Source organism: Gouania willdenowi, chromosome 11 (genome assembly GCF_900634775.1).
Source record: "Gouania willdenowi chromosome 11, fGouWil2.1, whole genome shotgun sequence".
Lineage (NCBI taxonomy): Eukaryota > Metazoa > Chordata > Actinopteri > Blenniiformes > Gobiesocidae > Gouania > Gouania willdenowi.
Genome location: NC_041054.1, coordinates 29,791,475 through 29,817,075, shown reverse-complemented (window position 1 = coordinate 29,817,075; position 25,601 = coordinate 29,791,475). Strand labels below are relative to the sequence as shown.

At 38.9% G+C, this 25,601-nt stretch overlaps 1 protein-coding gene across 1 annotated transcript; it reads left to right on the top strand.

The window, feature by feature from the left end:
- Positions 1–352: 352 nt before the first annotated feature.
- On the top strand, positions 353–25,601 carry LOC114471829 (importin subunit alpha-7). Its single transcript, XM_028460766.1, has 14 exons — positions 353–498; positions 2,344–2,477; positions 3,911–4,003; positions 7,107–7,206; positions 7,298–7,392; positions 11,067–11,198; positions 13,223–13,311; positions 13,396–13,495; positions 16,748–16,911; positions 16,993–17,071; positions 17,702–17,827; positions 18,204–18,331; positions 20,026–20,207; positions 24,562–25,601. Exons 1-14 carry the CDS (start codon positions 495–497, stop codon positions 24,747–24,749), a joined length of 1,614 nt encoding a protein of 537 aa, XP_028316567.1. The 5' UTR covers positions 353–494; the 3' UTR covers positions 24,750–25,601.

Below are 25,601 nucleotides of genomic sequence, written 5' to 3'. Positions count from 1 at the left end.
AGAAATGTTTGCTACATTACTCCCATATTTGCCATTTTTTCATCAAATTTCAATGCCCTTTTAGCACATTTTTTTTTTCATTTTCAAGACATTTTCAGCACTTTTAAATCCATTCCACCTCTTTTCCACCTAATGTCACATATGTTGACCCATTATTGTCACTTTTAACCTATTTTCACCATAATTCATGCAGTATTTTTGCCAATTAAAAAAAAACAAAGATTCTTGCTATTAAGTTTTTCTTAAGTTAAAAACATTGACATTGCTCTTCTTCGTTTAGTTGTTTATTTTGAATGGTGTGCTTTGGAAGAGCCAGGGAGGGTGTTTGTTAACCTGCAGCGCCCCCTGGTGCTCGTCCGGTGCCACTATATGTTGACGTCTTTAGCTGATTATTTGCTTACTGGAGCAAACTGTGGAAGCAGAAGCAGAAGTAGGAGAGGACTCCAAACACACTGATCTAACACCAACCCACACAATCCCTGTACAGGACAAACATGGGTAAGCTCGTCGATAAAACTGACACGTAGGTAAAGGCTCTGTTTGCTGTTGCTTCATATGATTGGAAAAATCCCGACACTGTTGTTTAGCAGCTTCCGCTAAGCTACTAGCTAGGCTACTAGCATGTAACTATCCTAATAACGCTCTGCTTTAAATGTGTCTTTTTTAACTTTCCGCTCACTTTCAAGCATCACACTTGTTGTATTGATCAAAGTCAGAAAACAAATTAATCATTAAGTTACGTGAAGTGAGCTTAATTTGTGGTTGTTGGCTGTTAGCTACATTAGCATGGTGTTAGCACTCCGGTACAGACTCACGGATGTTGAGTTGTGGGTCCAGTTAGTAATATGTATTCCTATTTAAATTAGTAATTGTGTTCGATTGTTGTATGATACTTGTGTTATTATTACTTTAGGATGATTGTTGTGATGACTTGCTCCCCTAATGCTAACACTAGCATTTAGCACTACCATCTGACGGTAGTGTTTAGTCACTGTGGTTTTCTCAGTCGTAGCTTTTTATCATGTTCTTTATAAGTTGACGGTCAACATTTATCTATTAGTGGTTCTATTTTTAGTATGCTGAGCTTTGTCAAAGGATCAGACTGACTGGGTCACATTCTCACCAGTACACCAGTGTGATGTTAATATTTGGAAATTTTAGTGATTGAGGCTGAGAGCATTTCAACAAATATGAGATCCTTCAAGCCAGACTTAAAGAAAACGAGACTAGTGCAAATTATTTTATATTACTATAACAAATATTTAAAAGTTTTTCCAAAATTGAACTAATTTTTTCCCTTGAAAAATACTTATCACAGTTAAAAATTTTAGAAACAACATGACATGCAACATTTTTTAAATGTTTATGTAAAAAAATCCATTTAATAGCATTTTCCTGATATTTTGCCTGTAAATATAAAGAAAATTAAAAAAAAATTTAAAGATTGTTTGGTTCCCATTGACCTATTTATTACAAAACATAATAAAAAGAAAACATGTAAAATAAGATAGAACATTTCCTTTTATATATTTTTTAAAATCAGTTTATTGATGTTTATTGACATTTTGGCCTATTTTGTGAAGAAAATAAATCTACAGTTGAAGATAAATTATTATTTGTGCACTACCGATCGATTAATAAGTGTATATATATATATATATATATATATATATATATATATGGGGTGTTAAAAAAAAAAAAAGAATCGATTCGGCAATATATCACAATATTACGTTGCACGATCTCTGATCGATTGTGTTTAAAAAAAAATAAAAAATCTAAAAAGAAAGTACTAACTTTCTGCATTTATTTGTTGTTCTAGACTTATACCTCAGTTAAGTTACACTAAAGTCATAGTTGGTTTAAAAGCCACAGGCAGATTGTATGTTTTTTTTTGTTTTAAGGTTGTGTGCACATGGCATGTTAAAGCCAATGTTGAGTGTAAAATACGCCAATAGAATATATTTCATACATAATGTTCTCATGAAGGTGTACACATTTACAGATTAGTTGTTTTGTAAGTCATATATAAAAACAAAATCACAATAATCACCCTTTACTTTAATATCAGGACATATCGTATCGTGACATATGTCTCGTGATACGAATCGTATTGCCAGATGCCAGGCAATACACACCTCTGATATATATAGACATACTCATAGATATATACACATATAGATAATAATAATATAGATAGATATTTGCATTTGTTGTCTGTTTTGCTGACTCGGGAGTTGAAGCAGGGCCCCATTCTGGCAGCATGAGCACAGCCAGTGTTCCCAGTTCATCCCAGCTCTGACTACATGGATCACATTTTCCTCCGTTTGTTTGCCCCGTCAGAGCCGTTAGCCAGTCCTGCCAAAGACACGTGCAGAATGAAGCGCTACAAGAACAAAGCTCTCAACCCAGAGGAGATGAGGCGCAGGAGAGAGGAGGAGGGCATCCAGCTACGCAAACAGAAACGAGAGCAGCAGGTACGTTCCTCCTCCGTCCAATCAGCAGCCACCAATAGAAAATGGTAAACTGCACTGTTGAAACAAGACGGGAACTCAAAGGATCGCATGTGATCATCAACAAACATCTGACAAAACAAAATGTCAACGTCACGAGAAAAATTTTTTTTTTTATAATATTCATCAAACTGAAGGGAAGTCTAGGGTCAAAGTTTAAACCATCAGAAACATTGAGGAGCTCCACAAATACCAATAATCATTCAAATTCTACTGCAAAGAAAAACACAAATAACATGATTCAAAATAAACTACCGTCACAATCAGTACGAGACAGTGAGGCAGGGCTGATTTACTCACTTTAGTTCAGACCAGTTTGATCTCAACCGAGCCACAGATGTTGGGAAGAAATGAGCAATTTGAATTAGTGCTCGGACTTTATTGCCTTAATTGTAATTCCCGGTTTACCTATAATACTGATGCACCAACCGTAACAAGAAACAGGAGAACCTGAGAAGTTGTTTGTGGGCGTTAATTTCAGTTGAAAATAACACCGGGCGGAAAACAAAAGCCCATTTGTGTACAAATTGTGTAAGAAAGAGTTTGTGGAGCAGAACTCTGCTAGCCTCAGCTAGCACCTCAAGGCTAAACATGTTGCAGTTAGCATTTCAATGCTAAACATGCAGCAGCTAGCACCTCATTACTAAACATGTAGCAGCTGGCACCTCAATGTTAAACATCTAGCAGCTAGCACCTCAATGCTAACATGTAGCAGCTAGCACCTCAGTGCTACACATGTAGAAGCTAGCACCTCAATGTTAATCATGTAGCAGCTAGCACCTCAATGCTTATGGTAACATGTAGCAGTTAGCACCTCTATGTTAACATGTAGCAGCTAGCACCTCAATGCTAGCATGTAGCAGCTAGCACCTCAATGTTAACATGTAGCAGCTAGCACCTCAATGCTAACATGTAGCAGCCAGCAGCTCAATGCTAACATGTAGAGGCTAGCAGCTCAATGTTTACATGTAGCAGCTAGCATCTCAATGCTAACATGTAGCAGCTAGCATCTCAATGCCGACATGTAGCAGCTAGCATCTCAATGCTAACATGTAGCAGCTAGCACCTCAATGCTAACGTGTAGCAGCTATAATGATCTATAATGGTCTCATAATGATTGCTCTTCTTGTAGTGTTGACCTTTGACAGCATGTGCAGACAAGTAAAAAAAATAAAAATAAATATGAACAATGATATCCTAATATTATACATTATGTTATCACTCAGTGATGGAAATAATAAACACTATTTAGTTGTTTAAGATCATTTATTGTTTTCATTGGTTCAGTCATAAACCAACATATATTTATACTGGAAAATGTCGCTTTTTGTGTCTAATGTGTTTCCTCTGAAATAAACTTCCTTACTTTGTGCTTTCTTCTGCTTTTCTTTGTGCAGATTTTCAAGAGGAGGAACGTGGACGTTCTAAATGAAGAGGAGGCGATGTTTGAGAGTCCGCTGGTGGACTCGTACCCCGGTTCTCCTGTAACTGTGAGTGTGTTACTAACCCTCACCCTAACACAAACAGCCTGTACTTTGAAGCTAGATAATTACATCCTGGATTTATCGCTGTTAGCTTCAACTAACCAAACATTCTCCGTTAGACAGAAGCTGTCCTACGAATCACGATATCAACTAGCTAAGTTAAGAGAGTTGATTTCAGCCTGGCTACGTGCAGGAGGAGATTACAGCGTCAGACCAATCACAGAGAAACTGTAGAGCAACTTATGTCACAATTGAGGAATAATTCTTTAAAAATCTGAATAATTAAAATCCATAATTCAGACCAAAAACAACACTGGTGCTGCAGTAAAAGCGGAAAGTTATTAATGCAAGAATTGATGAGTGTTAATGATTAAATAAGTGAGATTATAAACAGACACTCTGATCAGTTTCACTTTTATCTTGTCTTTGTCTCTGATGCTGTGTTCATACAGATCAGCCTACATCATAAGGTGGAATATATTTATATTTTATATTATCTACAGGACTGAGGCTCTAATTAATTTCATTCATTCATTCTTTAATTTATGGGTCTGAAAGCACCCGACACTGACTGTTTTTATCAGCTGACTAATGTAAGTCAGTCCATCAGATATAAATCTACTGTATATGTTTCCTATTGGATGTCATGGTAAATAATAAATAAATATTATTTCTCCTGTCAGCGTCACATCAGATCAACACAAAGACGTGTTCACAATCATCCTCTTTTTATTGGACAGGTCATTTTCTAAGAGATCTGATTAGTCAGGAGGCGGGGCTTTAGTACACGCTCAGATCTGATCCAGAACAAAACCATGGGGACCATGTTTTTGACCAGGTTAGTTGTTCAGCCTGTTACCATGGTGATTTAGTCCCGTAAGACTTTAACCAACTTCATAGGGCAGCACATTAAAACCTGGAAGTTAGTGCGATAAGAGGAAATCTAGCTTTTTAGTACACGCCCCTAAAGGCTGTCGTCTCCATTCAGCTCATATTAATTAATTGAACTCACAACAACCTCAATGTTTGTGGTCGTTTGTAGACCATAATGAACATTATGCAGTACGGGGCAGAATTTCCTCTGTCTCTGGTATGTTTCTTGATGTTTCCGGGTTTTAGTATCTCCCTAGATCCGACATGGGCAATTTTTGTCATTTTTGTGGATTTTTGTCATTTTCTATAATTTGCTCTTATTTTTGTATGTTCCTGTTGTCATCTTGTGTGGTCCTTAACAAAGTAAATTAGCAAAACAACAAAGATGACAAGAGAAACATACGTGGAGCAAAATATAGAAAATGACAAAAATCCACAAAAATGATCCACACACAGGACAACAGCAAACATCCACAAAATGACGAAGAAAACACAAAATAACAACAGAAATACACAAGATCGCAACAGAAATGTGAGAAGAAAAACACACAAAATGACAAGAAACACAAAATGACAGAATATAATCACACAAGATTTAAATACAACAACATAACATTGCCAAAAAACACATAATGACAAAATGAAATGAACAAAGTACACAAAATTACAACATAAATAACAATAATAAAACAAAGAAAGCGAACATGTCTTAAAGGTCCAGTTTTATGCTATTTTTCACCATCTCAGATTGTTCTAAGAACCTCAACAACTCAGTATTTGAGGTTTATTTTCTCAAACTAGCCTCTTTTCTGTAGTTTTAGCCTCTGAAAAGTCACTTTCAGAGCAATTCTCTAAACAGGCTGTTTCACGGCCTACCATGCATATTCATGACTAGGCATGTCTATAGATGCTGACTCCACACAACATCGGATCACTAGCGATTATCTTTTGCTATCCACACCCTCTTGTTCTTGTTTTAAGCCAAAAAACACATGGATATTCGAGCGGCTATTGTGATTTTGAGTTAGACTATCACTGTTTTATGATGTGAAGGTGGACCTTCATCCTCTCAGTGGCTGAACATCGTCTTCCTCCACAGGGACACACACATCAATGTCCTTACTCCAAAACTGCACCTTTATAATGATGGGCCCCAGATTGCACCACCTATCATTCACAAACACAGCCAGACCCCCTCCTTTCTGCTTACCGCTCTCTGTCGTCCTGTAAAAGTTGGAAGCCGTTTAATTCCACAACCGAGTCCTGTGTTAGCGCTGTGAGCCACAAATCCATAAACATCCCCGCGCGACACACCCTCAGTTCATGAGGGATGTCGGGTCTCGCTGCATAGGCTGGTGTAGCATTAGCACGGAGTGCACGGATTGCAGACACAAGCAGCAGAAAAAGTAGTGCAGCTTGTATTTACATAAATGGCAAAGTATAATATATATTCTATATTAAATCGCAGTGTTTGTTTTAGCTGTTAGATAGTTTAAGAGGGAGGAGCTCACATTCTAGGAGGTGTGTAATATGTCCATGGTAGGAGGAGAGAGGATTGTCAGGAGGAGTTTCCTGTAGGTAATGTCAAGTACGGGGGAAAATCCAACTGTCCCGTTTGGAGCTGACTTTTTATAAAATGTGGAATAACAAGGGAGGGAGAACAGATCTTTTTATTAACTTTGTCCCTCTGAATGAAGCTAAAGGAATGTTTATCACTGTAGCTAAACCATTACAAAGTGATTTTTTCACTATACCTCACCTATAAAAATACATCAAATGACAACAAAAATAGACAAAGTGAATCCACACACAAAAAAGTTCAGATTGGTCACTATTCTAAATGTTGACATTAATATTGATAATGTGGAACAGATACTATCGTATTTTTGTGTTCCTCTCTGGTCTAAATGGTTCTTTGTCAGGGCACATTTTCCATCTCACTGTTACTGTTCCTTTAAAAGGTGTTTGTGTGCCCCCCGTATCAATGAGTGTTGTGTAGTTTTGTCATCTAGCCACTATCAATAAGTCCTTTATCAGACTACTTGTGTATTATTGATTTTCTTTTGCTGCATTTTGTATTAGACATTATATATTACAAACATTTCAATCATTTATTTTCATTTATCTTTGAATTTAAAAAGTGGATCTTTTCTTGTTAGCTTTTTGCTTCCCACGTGGCCTAATATGGATGAATAAAGTTGTGAATATGGATCAATAGTGTAATGTTTGTGATCAGGAGAGCGTGATTACCAAGGACATGGTGGAGCTGTTGTTCTCTGAGGATGAGGACCTGCAACTGGTCACAACGCAGAAGTTCAGGAAGCTGCTCTCTAAAGGTGAACATGGTGCAGTGACCTGACCACCATCGTTCCTCCACAGCGAGCAAACGGCCTCACGTCGTCTTTCTTTCTTTGTTTTTTTGTTCAGAGCCAAACCCTCCCATTAATGAAGTGATAAGCACAGCCGGGGTCGTGGAAAGGTTTGTAGAGTTTCTGAAGAAGAGCAGCAACTGCACACTGCAGGTCAGCATTCACTCACACATACAGTACGGCAACAAAAAGCATCTCACAGCCACCAAGCGTGCAAGTTGTCCCACCTAACCCTTGTGCACTACTTTACATGTACATACACTTGTACACCTTAAACAGTCTGTCTCATAAAAGTGCAATAAAAATGTACTCCAATAATTATTTCTATACTCCCGCCACATCAGATCTTTTCAACTACTTCAGACCTATCCATAGATATAAAATGTATTTTATTTTCAAACCCTTTTTATGTTTTTACAAACTTTTTATCATGAGAACCTCCATTTTGTTCAGCAAGAAAAACACTAAATATGCAGTATTTTGAAAAATGAATGACGGCCAAAGTGAAATATTTTTGATGAAAATATTACAGCCTTGACCGTGTTATTAATTGATAGCAGAATTTAATTTAATGCATCATTATTTTTGGCACAAAGACAGTTTTAAAGAAAAAAGTCAATGGGGCAAATTTGGTCACAAGGTTACTAAGTATCAGTATGATACATACATATCTCCTTTTCTGTACACTTCACACACACTAGACTTTGGAATTAAGCACATAAAAATTAAAAAGCAATAGTGGCAAAATTTCATACAACTAACCTTAAAAATGACCAGAATATTGAGTGACAAACAAATAAAAACACCCCAAATATCACGTTTGGAAACAAAGATGTTCCGAGAGGTCTGTCATTTTCATCATAGGTTCACTTCAACTGTGAGAGACAGAATGTGGGGAAAAAATCCAGGAAATCACATTGTATGATTTTTAAATAATTTAACCACAGCTGAAAGTCCTGGATTACAAATACTCACATTACTGTAATTGAGCTGCTTTTATGGGTATTTGTACTTCTTTGAGTATAATTCTAAATTAGTTATTTTACTTGTACTTAACCCTCTGGGGCCGACGGCGCGTCCTGATCACATGATGGTATTCTTAGATCTCCGTTTCAACCCGTGTCAAAAGTGCGGATGTCAAACTACAAACCAGTTTTTAAATCATGTTGATAGGCCAAATAGAAGTGGAGTTATGAGGGAAAATGTGCGTGTGTTTTTTTGTGACATTTTCTTGAGCTGTCCGTGCAGGAAGACCGCTGCAGAGCGCGTCTAAAACGAAAGCAAAAGTGTTGTGCAGCAAGAAAGAACCACGCTGAAACCTCTCATTATAGCTGTTTCCTATTGGTTGAGAAGAAAAATGCCATTGTCCAATCATGATGTCCACATATAGCGGGAATTTTGTTTTCAAGCGACAAGTAAACAGAGACAGAGAAAGAGAGGGTGAGATTTGAGATAATAGTGATTATTACTGTGATTTGACTGTTTAGTTTGTGTGTAGTGAGTGTAGTGTAGTGTCTAATATATTTGTTTATTGTTTTATATATCAACACAATGAGGCACAAATAATTTGCCTTTCCCTGTGTTTGTGATTCAAACATTTTTGTAAATAGTTGTACAAAATCACCTGAGACATTGCTTCCATTTCACTGTAAATAGCTGTGTTTTTTGATTCATCTGTATATAAGTTTTTGAAATATATAGTTTAGATTTACTAAACAAGCAATAAAAATGATTCGTTCAAAATGTTTGACTTTTATAGTAAAAAAAAAACTAACTTTTTCCCACTCGAATTTTAGTTTTCATAGTGGTTTTAGATCCACTGTGTTAATACAGTATGCCGTATTAAAAATACTTCACAGTCATATTTGGGAGGTTCTCCTGAAAAAAATTATACCAAACATGCAAGGTTTATAGATTTCCTTATATGAAATATAAAGGTAAAATCAAACACAATGAAAAAACAGCAAAAACGTCTTAAGCCCCAGAGGGTTAAGTACGTTTTAAAAGAAGTAAAGTAATAAGAACATTGTTTCCCCCAGCCATTACTAAGTAAATTATTTTTGTGAAACTACAAAAAATAAAATGACCAGACAACAATCAAATGCATCACATCATAGATGACCAATCACATTAAAAGTAATGCACCGTGCAAATACAGCATTGAACGGAGGTTAGCTTTTATTTTTATTGTTCATAAATGTAGCTGTACTTGTGAGAATTTTTTTTAATTTTGAATTGAATTTATTGGTGTTATTTTATTGAAAAAAAGAATTGTACATTTTGACAAAGCTTTTATTTTATACAGAATAGATGCATTTGTGGAAAATAAATGAAGTTCAAATGGTGGTAGATTTGGTCTTTCTTTTTAAGTGTCTCCATGAGATGTTTACTGTATTTCAAGGGAACCGTACCAAGATTTATTACCAAAAAGAAACATGTGGGGTGAAAGTAACTAGTTACTTTTACTTTGTGTACTATTTAATTGAGCTACTTTTTACTTGTTCTTCAGTATTTTACGTTGTACTTAAGTACAATTTCAATCAAGTATCAGTACTTCTATTTCAGTAGGATATATCAGTACTGTTAACACCTCAGTTACATTATTGCATAAAATAAGGATTTGGGAATAGAGTTGCAAATAACAATTATTTTGATAATCGGTCAATATATGAATCGATTAATCCATTTTTTTTTTTAAACAATTTATCAACAAAGCACATTGAAACCCTGCTTGAGCTGATTAAACTGAAATGAAAGTGTCTCTCACTCACAAACAAATACACTGTGCACATACACACTCAAACACTGCGTGCGCACACACATACTTGTGCGCACGCACACAGAAACACTTGTAGTGCGCGCGCACACTCGTGTGCTCACACAAATACTGGTGCATGCACACAGAAACACTCGTAGTGCGCGCACACATACAATCGTGTGCTCACACAAATACTCGTGCGTGCATACACACACACTTGTAGTGGGCGCACACATACACTCGAGGTGCGCGTACACACAAACACTTGTGTGCTCACACAAATACTCGTGCGTGCATACACACACAGTTGTAGTGGTTGCACACACATACACTCGAGGTGCGCGTACACACAAACACTTGTGTGCTCACACAAATACTCGTGCGTGCATACAGAAACATTCGTAGTGCACGCACACACATACAGTCGTGTGCTCACACAAATACTTGTGTGCTCCCACAAACACTCATGCTCCCTGACACACAAACACTCGTGTGTGCACACGCAAAGACTCTTGGGCACACAACTCTGCAGGTCAATCAAACGGTTCTGCATCACGGCTAGTGGCATAAATCCCACGACGCAACGAATTGATAATTACATTTGTTGGCAACTCTTTTAATAGTCGTTTTTTTATCGATTTAATCAATTTGTTGTTGCAGCCTTATTTGGTACCTACAAACAAGCAATAATTCTATCTCTCACACACCTGTTACTTCTTCTTTAAGAAGCTTGTCTATCCTCCACTTGTTACCTGTATTAATGGCACCTGTTTGAATTTGTCTCTATAAAAGTCACCTGTCCACACCTTCAAACATGTCTTTTATACAGAGAAGTTCAAAGAGGTGCCATTAAAAAAAATCATACTATGTGATTTACTGGATTTTTTTTTTTTTTTTACATTTTGTCTCTCACAGTTGAAGTGAACCTATGATGAAAATTACAGACTTCTCTCATCTTTTTAACTGGGACAACTTGCACACTAGGCTACTACTACTTTTTTTGCCCAACTGTTCTAAAATCAACAATGAAACCAGAAAGCTGTGAAAACAACATGTTGTTTTTTTGCAGTTTGAAGCAGCCTGGGCTCTGACCAATATCGCCTCAGGAACGTCTCTGCAGACTCAGACAGTGATTGAGGCTGGAGCCGTGCCCGCCTTCATAGAACTGCTTAACTCTGACTTTGAGGACGTCCAGGAGCAGGTGAGGAATGCATTTTCTGAGGGGCGGATTCACTAAGATGTGAAATAAAGGGTAGTAAACCAGGTGCGTCCCTGAATCCTTTGGTCATGCTGCTTCCTCACCTGCTGTGAGGAATTCACTAACAGGCGTATAGACGTGTTTGAGACCATCCTATTTAAATGAACATTTTGCTTGTTCAATGTGGAAAGTAAGTTACGCAGCTGATCAGCTGATTCTGGTCTAATGCTCCTTTCCATCAACGCGACACCAGAGTTTGAGTCAAAACGTGTAGAGGAACACAGACACAACTCAGGTGCCTCTGGAGTGACATCATGGATCTCTGTGCACAGCGACTCCCTCTACCACAGCCACAGCAGACTCCAGCTATTTCTCTCCCTCACACACACTTTACTCTACATTTTCTTTCAGTGGCGTTAATATTGAATATTGTTTTATTTAAATTATTTTCTTGTACAAGAAAGGTTAACTGGATCCTTTTTTCCATCTCCGCCGCATATTATGTCAACGTTCACTGTAGCTATGATCTCCATGTGTGAGTTTGCACCTTCCTCTGAGTCGTACTTTTTTCTGCACAGAAAACCGTCAAATATATTAAATATATATATTAGAATAAAATAAATTGACATCAACAAATAAAACAATATCTGCATCTTCAGATTCTTACACATCTCAGTTTACATGAACACAATGTTATATAAATAAGTTTTTTGTTGTTAATGTATTTGAAAGGCTACAAAAAGTAACTTGAATTTGACAACACATGATCATGTGGTCAACACATGCTAATTACTCATTTCTTGCCACACATAAATTTACTTCCAGAATAGTGCAGCACAGACCGTGTTTCTCCCCGGTGTTGGTGTATGTTTGGGGACATGGCAGCGTGTGTAGTATTCATGTCAGACCCTGATTCACAGGAGGAAGACTCAACAGGACGAGAAAGTTTCCTCCTTTTGAATTTTCACTCGCACAGATCTGACCAGATTACATTTTTACTCGCACACACTGAAATAATAGTCGCATGTGCGATCAATTTGGTTGCAGTCTTGAGCCCTGCATATACCTCAGTTAAGTTGCACTAAAGCAGGGGTGCCAGGGTGAAATTGGTCAGGGGGCCAAATGTTTTTAAGTGAGACGAGGGATCAACTGATATTGGTTTTTTATTCCAATAGCCTCACAATGAGGTCTATAATTACATATGAGCCTGAAGCAAGTTACCCTCTAAAAATGTAACATTGTCTTATCCATGCAAGTAGCCTCCATTTATAAATTAGAAATGCAACAAAATAGACAAAACACAATTCCTATAAATAACACAAGTGTAAACTGTAAATTACTCTGATCATATTTATTGAAGGCTTGCACATGAAAACATGCCAATGCATAATTAGGCCAATTAAAAGAAGACCAGGCCACGTAGGTCTAAATGGGTCACAGAAAGAAAGTGCCAGAATAAAGTCCATATTCTGCTATTTTTCACCATCTCCCTTTATTCTAAGAACTGCAACAACATATTTGAGGTTTTTTTTCCCAAACCCGCCTGTTTTTTGGAGTTTTAGCCTCTGAGAAGTAACTTTCTGATCAATTCTAAAACCGGGCTGTGTGTTCATCTTCAACACACAGTTGAAGATGAACACATGATAATTCATGAGAAATACACACATAAATGAGAAAACTTGTGAAAATGGTGGTTATATTTGTGAATATATTTGAGACAAATCTCTCCCCATGAGAAACAGTCACCGCAAACAGTTTCAGGTTTGATGAATTGCAGTGCGTCACTGCATTTATTCATTTGCATTTCCGCCTCCCATTTTTTTCCTCCCCTGTGAGATCCTCCTACTATACATATTCATCTGAGGGAAATGCGCTAAATGGATTATGGGCGCATTGTGACACGCAGAACATGTTCAGTTCTGATTCCCTATGGTTTGTAGCCCGTATTAGTACCCCTAAACCTTTAGTGAATCCACCCCTTAAAGCAATGAGCTAGTTTGTGATGTTCTCTTTGCTCCTCTGTGCAGGCTGTGTGGGCCCTGGGGAACATAGCGGGGGACAGTGCTCTATGCAGGGACTACGTGTTGAACTGCAACATTGTTCCACCGCTGCTGACGTGAGCTCATTCTCTGCTTTGACCTTTTCTAGGAATTATTTCAGTGTCTCCTGACCTCATCAGCAACTCTGCTCTCGGTTTCAGGCTTTTGACCAAATCTGCACGACTGACCATGATCAGGAATGCAGTGTGGGCTCTGTCTAATCTGTGTAGAGGGAAGAACCCTCCTCCTGCCTTTGAAAAGGTACCACATGCTCTCATCCAGTCCACACAGACACTAAACCATGCTGATGTTGATTCTAAGTGCAACAACACACCCTCAATAGTGCATCCACATCATTTTGTTGTTTGTCCTCACTCAAGTCTTCTTTTTCTTTTTCTTCTTCTTCTTCTTTTCTTTTTCTTTTTCTTTTTCTTTTTCTTCTTCTTTTTCTTCTTCTTCTTCTTCTTCTTCTTCTTCTTCTTCTTCTTCTTCTTCTTCTTCTTCTTCTTTTTCGTTTTCTTTTTCTTTTTCTTTCTTCTTTTTCTTCTTTTTCTTCTTTTTCTTCTTTTTCTTCTTTTTCTTCTTTTTCTTCTTTTTCTTCTTTTCTTCTTTTTCTTCTTCTTCTTTTTCTTTTTCTTTTTCTTTTTCTTTTTCTTTTTCTTCTTTCTTTTTCTTTTTCTTCTTCTTTCTTTTTCTCTCTTTTTCTTTCTTTTTCTTTTTCTTTCTTTTTCTCTCTTTTTCTTTCTTTTTCTTCTTCTCCTTTCTTTTCTCTCTTTTTCTTTCTTTTTCTTCTTCTCCTTTCTTTTTCTTTTTTTTTTTTTTTTCTTTTTTTTTCTTTTTCTTTTTTTCTTTTCTTTTTTTCTTTTCTTTTTTTCTTCTTCTTTTTCTTTTTTCTTCTTCTTTTTCTTTTTTCTTCTTCTAATAATAATTACTTATTTTATAGTGTGGAATGTTAGAAAAGTCTTGATCAAGTGTTGTCACTCAAACAGAGAACAATAGTCAGCAACAATAGGGATGAGAAAAGCTGACCCATTTATTATTATCCAATTGGTTACATAATTTCTAACCTTTAGTATTCTACAATTGAATAAAATAAATAAATAATTAATTGGGGGAAAATTTTGTTTGAGCTTAGGTTTTCTTCAAAATGTCATATATAAATATTTTTTCCCACTTTTTACACATCAGATCTTTTCAACAACTTCAGACCTAACCATAAATATAAAAATTTTCATCTTATTTTTTATACATTTTATATTTGTATGCCCTTTTTGTCATAAAAACACATTTTTTCAATGACAAAATTACAAAATATGCATTTTTTTCAAAAATAAGGTACAAAGTGCAGTATTTGATATGAAGTTGTGACAGACTTGAGTTGGTTAATAATTGATAGGAACATTGTTACTTTTAGAGCTATGAGCATTATTGAAAAAACCTACACTCTGACCACAGACCACAGACCATTTATGTCATATTTAAATATTTTTTCCCACTTTTTTCACGTCAGAACTTCAGACCTAACCATAAATCTAAGTTTTTTCATTAGATTTTTATATATTTCATATTTTTATGACCTTTTTGTCATGAACCCCTGATGAACCAAAGTACATTTTGCCTTTTTTAATTCAACTTTTACACACACCTTAACACACATACACACCAAATATATTGTCAACCACATTCACACCACTCCTTTATGTGTAATAAACACATCAAGACCATTTGTACGGTTTTCAGCTTTTTTATTGCCATACATTTTGCAGGATAAGAATAAGTGTCCTCCATTGAAACTCTATGTAATAAAGCTCTGCTGACCACTTTTATATGTCAGGATAAAAGTATATCCAAAATACTGTATGATGGCCTTCACCTTGGACAGGCTCCTCCTTTTTGTCGCCACTATCATAGAGTCCAGTTTAATCTCCACAACATCACTGGCCTTGTGGAAGAGTCTGTTGGCGTCTGCGACCCTTAGTCCCCCCTTAGACCCCCCTTAGACCCCCAGCAAACAACAGCGTAGAGAATCACACTCGCCACCACAGACTCATAAAACATCCTCAGCATTTTGCTACAGATGTTGAAGGACCTCAGCCGTCTCAGAAAATAGAGGCAACTTTAGTCAGTGTTCCTCCTCCAGTCCAGTTTATCAATCACCACTCCCAGGTATTTGTACTCCTCCACAATGTCCACACTGACCCCCTGGATGGAGACCCCTTGGATTGTTCTTCCTCAGGTCCACAATCAGCTCCTTAGTGTTTGTCACATTGAGCTGTAGATGGTTCAGCTCACTCCATGTGACAAAGCTGTCCACAGCAGCCCTGTACTCCACCTTGTCCCCCTCCCTGATACATCCAACCACTGCAGAGTCATCAAAGAACTTCTGGAGATGACAGGTGTCAGTGCAGTAGCTGAAGTCTGTGGTGTAGGTGGTGAAGATGAAGGGAGAGAGGACAGTCCCTTGAGGGGCCCCGGTGTTGCTGACCATTTTGTCAGACACAGTGTCTCAGGGGTACATACTGTGGTCTGCCAGTTAAGTAGTCCACAATCCAGGACACAGTGGAGGAGTCAACCTGCATCTCTGTCAGCTTCTCACCCAGTAGAACCAGATGGATGGTGTTAAAAACACTGGAAAAGTCAAAGAACATGACTCTCACAGTGCTCACAGGCTTGTCCAGGTGAGAGATGACACAGTTGACCAGGAAGGTGATGTCATCCTCAACTCCAACCTTGGGCTGGTAGGCAAACTGCAGCGGGTCCAAGTGTGGTCTGATAGATGATGGGAGCTGCACCAGGATGAGGCTCTGTAGGGTCTTCTTAATGTGGGAGGTCAACGCAACCGGTCTGTAGTTCTGGGACGTGGTGTCTTAGGAACAGGAACGAGGCAGGATGTCTTCCACAGCACATTATTATTATTATTTAGGTGACAAATCTCTTCCCATTTATTGGTAAGCTAACAGGCACTCCAAGGTCTGTAAATGCGACCGTTCACAGACAAGCCCATGTCCGCTCTAGCGGTTTATGTTTATTAAATCAAGAACGTATTGATACTATTCTCAATATGTAATACATGAAGAATTATACTGGTTTAAGTGATAATACCCCTTAAACTAAATGTTGACATTGCACAAACTCAAAAATTGCAAAAACCTTTTCTTGGTTGTTCCCGATTTTCCCTAAAGATTCACAGCATGCGTCAAGTGGAAAGAATATAATCTAAGCTTTCATTTGATGCCAGTTTGGTGTTGATATTCCTATTCTGAGGGTAATTATGGCATTTGGAAGTATGTTAGTGTAGATGTTAGATAGTGTATGTTAGTGTAGATGTTAGATAGTGTATGTTAGTGTAGATGTTACATAGTGTAGATGTTAGATAGTGTATGTTAGTGTAGATGTTAGATAGTGTATGTTAGTGTAGATGTTAGATAGTGTATGTTAGTGTAGATGTTACATAGTCAAAATGAGTGGGTTTTGTGCGTAAAGCTTTACTCTAATGAATGTGTGTGTTGTCAGGTGTCACCCTGTTTGCCCGTGCTGTCCAGGCTTCTCTTCAGCAGTGACCCAGACCTCCTGGCTGACGCCTGCTGGGCTCTGTCCTACCTTTCCGATGGCCCCAACGACAAGATCCAGGCCGTTATCGACTCCGGTGTCTGCAGGAGGCTTGTGGAGCTTCTCATGTACGTCCACGCTTTATCATTTTTATTGAACTTAAGGTTAAAGTGTGCGATTGTTATGTTTTACACTCCTTTTGACTCCAGGCACACGGACTACAAGGTGGCCTCCCCTGCCCTCAGAGCAGTCGGAAACATCGTCACTGGAGACGACATCCAAACACAGGTGAGAAGCTGGAGATACCTAATGCCAGGTTCACAAGGCAAAGCACAACACATTTGTGTTGCACATTTTATTCACAAGGCATTTCAATGTGCTTCACATGAATAAAAAGAGCAACAGAGAACATTAAACAGTTTAGAATCAGCAATAAAAACAATAAATCAACAATATCTACCTCCCAGTCATGCGCAGTAGAGAAAAGTGACTTTTGCTCTGCTGCAGTTTGTTCCACATCTTTGCAGCATAACAGCTAAAAGCTGAGTCACTATGTTTGCCCTGAACTTTGGGCTCCACTATCTGACCTGTGTCCATAGATCTGAGAGACCTGCTGGGTTCATACCCATTCACACATTTAGGCTGCTTTCACACCAGTTTAATGATGGACTGGATCTGAATAGGTGGATGACGGCTGATAATTTGACATCATGTGTAACAATGAACTGACGCTGTGCCGGTACACAACCCTAATTGTGTGTGTGTTTTGTATATTTTTTCCTTTTTGCATGTTTTTGGAGTCATTTTGCGCGTTTTATATAAACTCTGAATGAATGAAATTGGAGCAGTCTCTGAGTGCTCTTTTTTGATAATCTGATCATCACGTGTGCTCCGCCTCTTTCCCTGTGCTGTGTGTAGGTGGTGTTGAACTGCTCCGCCCTGCCGTGTCTGCTGCACCTTCTCAGCTGCGCCAAGGAGTCCATTCGCAAAGAGGCCTGTTGGACCATCTCCAACATCACAGCAGGAAACCGAGCACAGATACAGGTGGGTTCACTCACTACCAGGGTGGGGGTCAATTACATTTTTCAATTACAGTTACGTCTCGAATTGTCTATGTTCCATTACAACTCACATATGATTATGGTGACTGACATTTTTTTACAATTACAATTGAATATGCAATTTTTATTTTTTAGGAAAAAAATAATAAATCGGAACAATTACAATCGGTTTCCCACATAAGTCATAATTGTAATGAATGATCAATTACACAATTACAGTTACAATTGACCCCAACCCTGCTTACTACTGGCCTGATTAAATTTCATCTTCCATCTCCTGATGTGGATCAGTGCTGGGATAGATGATGATTGTGTGTTCACGTCACCTCACTAATGTTATTTCTCATCATTCCAAGCAGACGGTGATCGATGCCAACATTTTCCCAGTGCTGATTGACATTCTGCAGAAGGCTGAGTTCAGGACGAGGAAAGAAGCCGCCTGGGCCATCACCAACGCCACGTCAGGAGGAACGCCAGAGCAGATGAGGTCAGGCTGTAGCCACAGGGAGGGAGCTCTGCTGCTCAGTAATGCTGTGTTCACAACGGACGTGTCACAAAATGTTTGCGTGACCAGATGACATACAAAGTCAATGGGATGGATGCGGTAAGAGGCAAATTCTTCTCCTGTTGGGCAAGAGCGTTGGCCGCGGCATTCACGCTCCTGAATTTCCGTGACATTCGTAATTCGCCTAAACTGAAAATGTTGAACTGCAAAAAATGTTTCGTGTGACACGCAGGCACGAAAGCCAATCAGAAGCCTTGTTGACAATGACGTCAACAATGAGTCACTGGTAAACCTGGTGAATCCAGAATCAATTTGGCGTTAAGCGTTTTGACGGCACTTCAGTTTCCACAGAAGGTTTTGCCTTCGATTTTACTGGGGTCCTCCATAGTTGATGGTAGAAAAAAGGGAGTCTGGTTGGCGGCGCTTTTATATTCGCTTCAGACGCGCATATGAAGCATATATGGGGAAAACTTTTTCCGATCCTGCGAAAGCTTTCCCGCAGAGCAAGCGTCACAAAAATCATGCCGCGTCCGGTGTGAACGCAGCACAAGGGTGCAACGATAAGTTGACAATTTCGACAAAGAAACGATAACAAAATTAGTCACCGACAAATGCAGCTGTCGACAATTGTCGGTTAGGCCATCACCTGTCATTTTCTGTGGACGGAGCTGAACATTGTTTTTCATGAGGAGTGGCTCATCTTTGTTCAGAATTGTATGCACGTTACGAACGTGATTAGCAGGACCATGGATCATTTGGCCTTGATTTAGCCAAGAATGACCCCTAAAATCCTTGTTCCACATGCCAAATTTGCCCCCTAGTCTTTTGTCAACAACTTGTTTTTTCAGTGGAGCCTCCGCGGTGTGTGCTGCTGCCGCCAGCGCTCACACACACAGGCACAGAGCTGCTCATCACAGCCTGAAGCTGCTGAGCAGCGATGCAACATGGACCGCTACAGGTGGTTAAGGAAGCGGGCTTGTATAAAACTATTGTCATAATCCATCCCTCCCAACTTGTGAAACACAATATTTTTTAATTACATTTCACGTGTTCACTGACAAAGCTGGCCCCATTAATTGTAGCAGATCAGAGAGCTATTTATCAACTATAACTTTACAAAACTCATTATCAGATGTAAAAAACTAGATTCAGTAGCACTGGTTTATAATAACCAGTAAAAAACACTGTTATAGTTATTTTTACTTTTCATGCGCTTTTTTTTCTTTCTTTTTAATAATTTGATTTTAAATGAGGAAATATATGAAATGCATACAATAACACTATTAGAGTGAGCCACAGGCACAAATATATTCCATAAAATATAATCTAATGAACTCTTTGAATCAGTAGCTATTGTAGCTTTTTTTAATGTGTAAATTCTATTACTGAAGCAGATTCTAGTGTTGATCTATTCAATTTAATTTGTGTTTGTAAGGAACCTGTTTCACACTAGTCCCTAGTCTGCGAGCATTTCAGCCTTGACACAAAAAAAAATGCTTCCCTGCCCCAAGCCATATTCAAAAGATAGTAGCAACATAGAGCAATGATTTATTATCTGATTAGTTGATTAATAGTTTCAATAATCAATGACTAGTTGACTATTAAACTAGTCGTTAGTTGCAGCCCTACTGCTGAGTAACCAACAACAACTCACCCCTCACTCTCACTGTGTACAGATACCTGGTAAACCTGGGCTGCATCAAGCCACTGTGTGACCTGCTGACTGTCATGGACTCCAAGATCGTTCAAGTGGCTCTAAATGGGCTGGAGAACATCCTGAGGCTGGGAGAGCAGGAGGCCAAGGAGAACAACGGCAGTGGAGTCAATCCTTACTGCAGCCTCATAGAAGAAGCCTACGGTAAACACAGCAAATCCCACAGAGTGGCCCTCATTTATCAACCGTACGTGTAAATCTGAGTTCACATTGTGTTGTACGTATAGTTGCACGGTACCCCGCGGTGCCAAATTGTAATGGTTCCTACTGTACTAGAAATTCTACACAACGGTACTACCGTGGATTACGATACTACCGGTACCAGTTTCCGCTACATAGCGGCTGCCTCTACTTTCCTCCAGGCTTCTCACTGCACAGTCTAAACTCACTGCACGCTACTCACTTGAAAACACACCAACATGGCAACCAAACTCCACAGCTGCTGAATGATTGGCTGTTTGCCTGTTACTGGTGACGTCCAGAGATATGATAGGCTGTTTCCACATGCTGGGTCCACCCATCTGTTAGCTGATTGGCTGTTTGTGTGTTTCTGCCGGCATGAAGGAACTGAAGACAGAAACTCGCTTCAAAACAAACAACAAGCTAAAAGTTCTGTCTCGCCTGGATGCGTGCACGGCTTACAGTCACAAACCGGAGACAACACATGACAGAAGCATCGGGCCTGAGCGATGAGTCTGGCGCCGCGGCGTCATCGTTGTCATCAGTGGCATCACTAATTTTGCTCAAAAAACGAAACTCCAAATGTCCCATTTGGAAATATTTTGGCTTTAAACGAGGCAGAGACGGTAAAACAATAGGATCTACTGTGCAGGCGCTGTCACCAGCTATAGGAGCCAAAGGAGGGAACACTTTTTTGTGTTTTGTTTTTCCGTACGGAAAGCAATCTTTTTTCATTTTATTTTTTTTATTTACGGAGATATTTACAATGTAGAAACAATATTTACAAATTTTATCCTTACAAATGAGGGATCATATCCAATCTCATAAAACACTAGTGACATACCCAGAAAATGCACAAATATAGTTTTCTCAGGGAATCAGTTCCTGTTCATTGTATTTGATCCTCTATGGTTTATTATGTTGGAGAAGAAGCATTATTGTCAAAAATATTTATTTTTTTTTTGTTTTTTTTCCAGACAGTGAATTTTTTATCTGAAGTTGATTTATATTAGTAAAACAAATTGATGTGCAAAGGAAACCAAATTCATTTATTAGTTTTTTTTTATTGCTTATATGCTTTTGTTCATGTGCTCTTATCATGCACCAAACAACACTATAAGTAATTAATAAGTATTTCCAACTTGTACAAATACATTGCAGTTCATAAAAATAACAATAATTTTAAAATGGCTTCAGTATCACCATAATACCTGGAACAGTGATACTTTGTCTGGTATAGTATCATGGTTACTCATTTTGGTATCGTGACAACTCTAGTCGTACGACAGGACCAACGTGTTATTAGTACTAATGATTTGTGTTGATAAATTTGATCGTCAATAACATGTTAAGCCAGGGGTCACCAATCTTTCTGAAACTGCGAGCTACTTCATAGGTACTGTATAGTACGAAGGAACTGAAGGAAGGCTAGCAGTAACTTAGAAACGTAGGAAGTGTTGGGGATTTAACATGCAACACTTTATTTCTCCTGATGTATGCAATTAACCTTTCACAAAACCCCGCCTACAAACAGTCATTGTCCAACATGCTGAGAGCAGGCACAATGGTTGGATACAGTATGCTTTCGCGTCGATAGTTATAATGTCCTTTTCGTTGTTTATTTTAATATGTTGAATATTTCCCTCCATAGCATATTGTAAATCATTTTGCCTGGATCTGGAGGATTTTGCGCAGCTATTGTTCCAAAAACAGTCACTAATATGCACTAGTAGAATTCTCCCAGCCATTACAGATGAGACGAACTCAGGAAAATGGCGAACCAACCAAAACTAAATAAGGGGGGCGGGGCTTTTGCGAAAGGTCAATTTTTTCATTTTCATTACATTTTATAGAAAAGCCACCTCACATTTTTAAAAATGATGTTTGAGCAAAAATAAACATTTAAAGATGATCAATTTAATGCTACAATGTTATCAGCATTTAGGGGTGTCCCGATTTGATATTGATAATTAATGTTGCTGACTATTGTTTTGATCAAGCTTTTTCTAACATTCCACACTACAAAATAGATAATAAAAGTATGTATGATTTGTGCTGATATCACATCAGATCGGTATCGGCCAATGCTCAAGGCTGCAATATCGGTATTGTGTCGGAAGTGAAAAAGTTGTATTGGGACATTCCTATCAGCATTATTAACTACAGGGTCCCCACATTCATGAAATTACTGGAAAAGTTAAGGAACTTGAAAAAACGATTTTTAAGTCTTGGAAATATCGCCTGTTTTATTTTAATGTTTGAAATATGTTAAACCCCAAAGATGTCAAGCGTTATCTCAAAGTGAGAGTGCTGTATACCGGCAGTATAATTGAGTGGGAATAACGAGATCTCACAAAGTCAATCTCCGGCTCATTTATAAAACTCTGCGTAGGTGGTGTACGCTAAAAACCAGGAAATGCATTCGCAGAAAAAGATCTTAGCGCTTCAGAACTAAGTCATGGAAATTCGATAAAATATTTTGAAAAGTTTTGAAAAATCATTGTGAAAAAAGTGTGGGAACCCTTTAACTACATCTGTCATGTGTATTTATCTTAGTGAGTTTGAATCATGGAAAGTAAATCAGATTTTGGTGCACCACGTTAGTGACCCCTGTGTTACGCCCTTAAATTTTCCTGGTTCAGTGGCCCCGCCCACTCAAATCAAACAAACACAAGAAAAGAAAAAGGATCAAAACAAAAATGTACTGTTGACTGTGTGAAAACTGGACTTAAAGGTATAGTTTTGCAGCGTTCCTGTGTTTGCAGGATGTGCTGAGCATTTGTTCATGTGGGCCACCGTATAAAGATGGGATGTTGGAAATGGTAGCTGGGTTTTCAGTGCTCTTGTGGCGATGTCAGGATATTCTGGCTTCATTTTCATCCAGAACATTGCCAAAGTTGTCTCAAACGTACGTTTAAGGTCACCGTCATGTGCGATCTCCAGCAGATGATTGTCTTGTTGCACAGAAATGCTAGGCTGGTTTTGTTCACAAACAGGTCACGGATCCATTCCTTTGCGATTTGTGGGTCTTTTGTGGTTGGGAAGTAGCGCTCAAACTCTTGTAAAAGCAAAGAGAAGTGGTCGCGCACCAGCTGGGAGAATGCTAACCCAGGTGGTGTCCTCCAAAATATGTCAAATATCCCTCTGTCTACTCACCGCCCCCACAATTCCCGTTTGGCTTTAAATGCAGCTACTTTATCTGACAACTTGAACACAGTTGTCATTTTCCCCTGACTTGACAGCTTTAGTTCGTTAAGCACAACTGAATGTGTCGCACACGTAAGCGAATTTGGCGGCCCATTCCTTGTCACTGAAATGAGCCGCCAGTGGCAAGTTTTTCCTGAAAGAAATCTCTGCTGCCGCTCTCGTAACTCAAACACTCTGGCCAGTGATTTTCCTCTGGATATCCATCATATTTCTGTGTGTAAGAGAAGGCAAACAGACTAGCCAGCATTTCTCAGTGTTCAGGTGCAACCTCCTTTATCCACGTAGTTAAACCAGACAGCCGTCCAGTCATAGCAGCAGCTCTGTTCGTTGTATACGTTGTATCACGTGACCAAGACAAGCACATTGACATGTCAAGAGGCACACGCAAAAGTTAAGTCGGAGAGAATCCAGTCATTTTTCAAAATACAATGTCTTTCAGACTGTAATAATCAATACAACGGATATTATATAAATTATTTTTTCTTTCTGTGCGGCCTGGTAACAAATCCCTCACGGACCGGTACAGGTCCACGGCCTGGGGGTTGGGGACCACTGGCTTAAATCACAGCTGAGGCTTGTTTAATATTTATTTTCAGACTCAGTCACATGTTGCTGCTGCTCCACTAATCCACTCAGATTATCTACAATGAAACCAGACCTGACATGAGATCTGATCGTAGCGTACGATCACGCCACAAGTGATGAATACAGAACTGCGCGAATTTGGTGGAACGTACGTGCTACGCTTAGATCTAAACATAATAAATGAGGGCCAGTGGGTCTAAAGATGGATTTTCTGAATCTGAAGAAATGTATTATCTGTTACAGACACATAAATGATGATAAAAATCAGACGTAGAACAGTTTGGATTATAGTGAATGTGTGAGCTCAGATAATCAGCCGCACGCACACACACACACACACACACACACACACACACACTGTTTCCCACCACCAATTGTCCTCCAAGGTTAAAATCTCACATGATCAAATGAGATCTAACAACGTCAAAGTACAGAAAATTGGTACCAGTGAGTATCGATACCGATTCACTGGTATCAGGTATCGGCTGAAATGTGAAAGGTACCCATCCTTACGTGTGTTTTTCAGGTCTCGACAAGATCGAGTTCCTCCAGAGCCACGACAACCATGAAATCTACCAGAAGGCGTTCGACCTCATCGAGCACTATTTTGGCGTGGACGACGAGGACGTTGGCCTGGCTCCACAGGTGGACCAGGACAACCAGCAGTACCTGTTCCCCCAGCAGGAGGCGCCCATGGAGGGGTTCCAGTTATAATGTATACAGCCCGGGTGCTTCCTCGCTCTCTTCCATCACGCATCAGGTGTCTCAATAAGCCCCTCCCACAGTGATAGGGCCACTTTCTCCTCCTCCCAAAGGGACTTGGGCAACACCTCACCACTGACAAATTCTAAACATCTCATTTTTTCCCAATGGGAGATTCTATTTCCTGGAACACATGATGTCAGTTGTTCTCATTAGCCCCGCCTCCATATTTATGAGGATCTTATGATAACTTCTTGTTCTTCTTAGCGTTTCTTACCAGGGTGGTTAGTGTTGAAAGCACATGGCGTTTCTATGGAACGATCATAAGAAAGAGTCGTTGGGAGAACAGTGTTGGCTTTTGATTTTAGGGGAAGTAGAGGGTTAACGATCCAATGTCCTCCGTGTGCTTTGTTTATATTAAAAACATTTCAATGATGAAGTGACGTTAGCCAGCAGCAAACCAAACCTATTTTTCTACTTGTAGTCCTTTGGCGGACACAGGAGGCGGAGCTACACATGCTGACCCATGGTGTTGGTGATCGTTTCTCATCATAGAGTTGATTTAAATAACCTCCACGCAGCGTGCGTCACCGTATATCAGAGAAACAGGAATGACAACATGGTTGCATGGATCCATCGGGACGTGCTTGTGTAAATAAGGAAGTGCGTCCATTCTTCTTCTTCACTCCTTGTTAAGAAGAAGAATCTGCTTAAAATCAGCAAGAATTCAGGTAGAAGAGAATATTTCATTTGTTTTAAAGGATCCTCCACTGGTTTTACAAATGTGGCCTAAAATCTTTAAAATGTACTTAGTAGATCCATGTCTAACAAAACACATTATTATGCCCCATATTTGCTTTATTA

Coding starts and splice junctions, on each gene's coding strand:
- LOC114471829 (XM_028460766.1), top strand. Junction 11,199..13,222: donor TTGAGGACGTCCAGGAGCAG/GTGAGGAATGCA, acceptor TCCTCTGTGCAG/GCTGTGTGGGCCCTGGGGAA. Junction 13,312..13,395: donor ATTGTTCCACCGCTGCTGAC/GTGAGCTCATTC, acceptor TCTCGGTTTCAG/GCTTTTGACCAAATCTGCAC.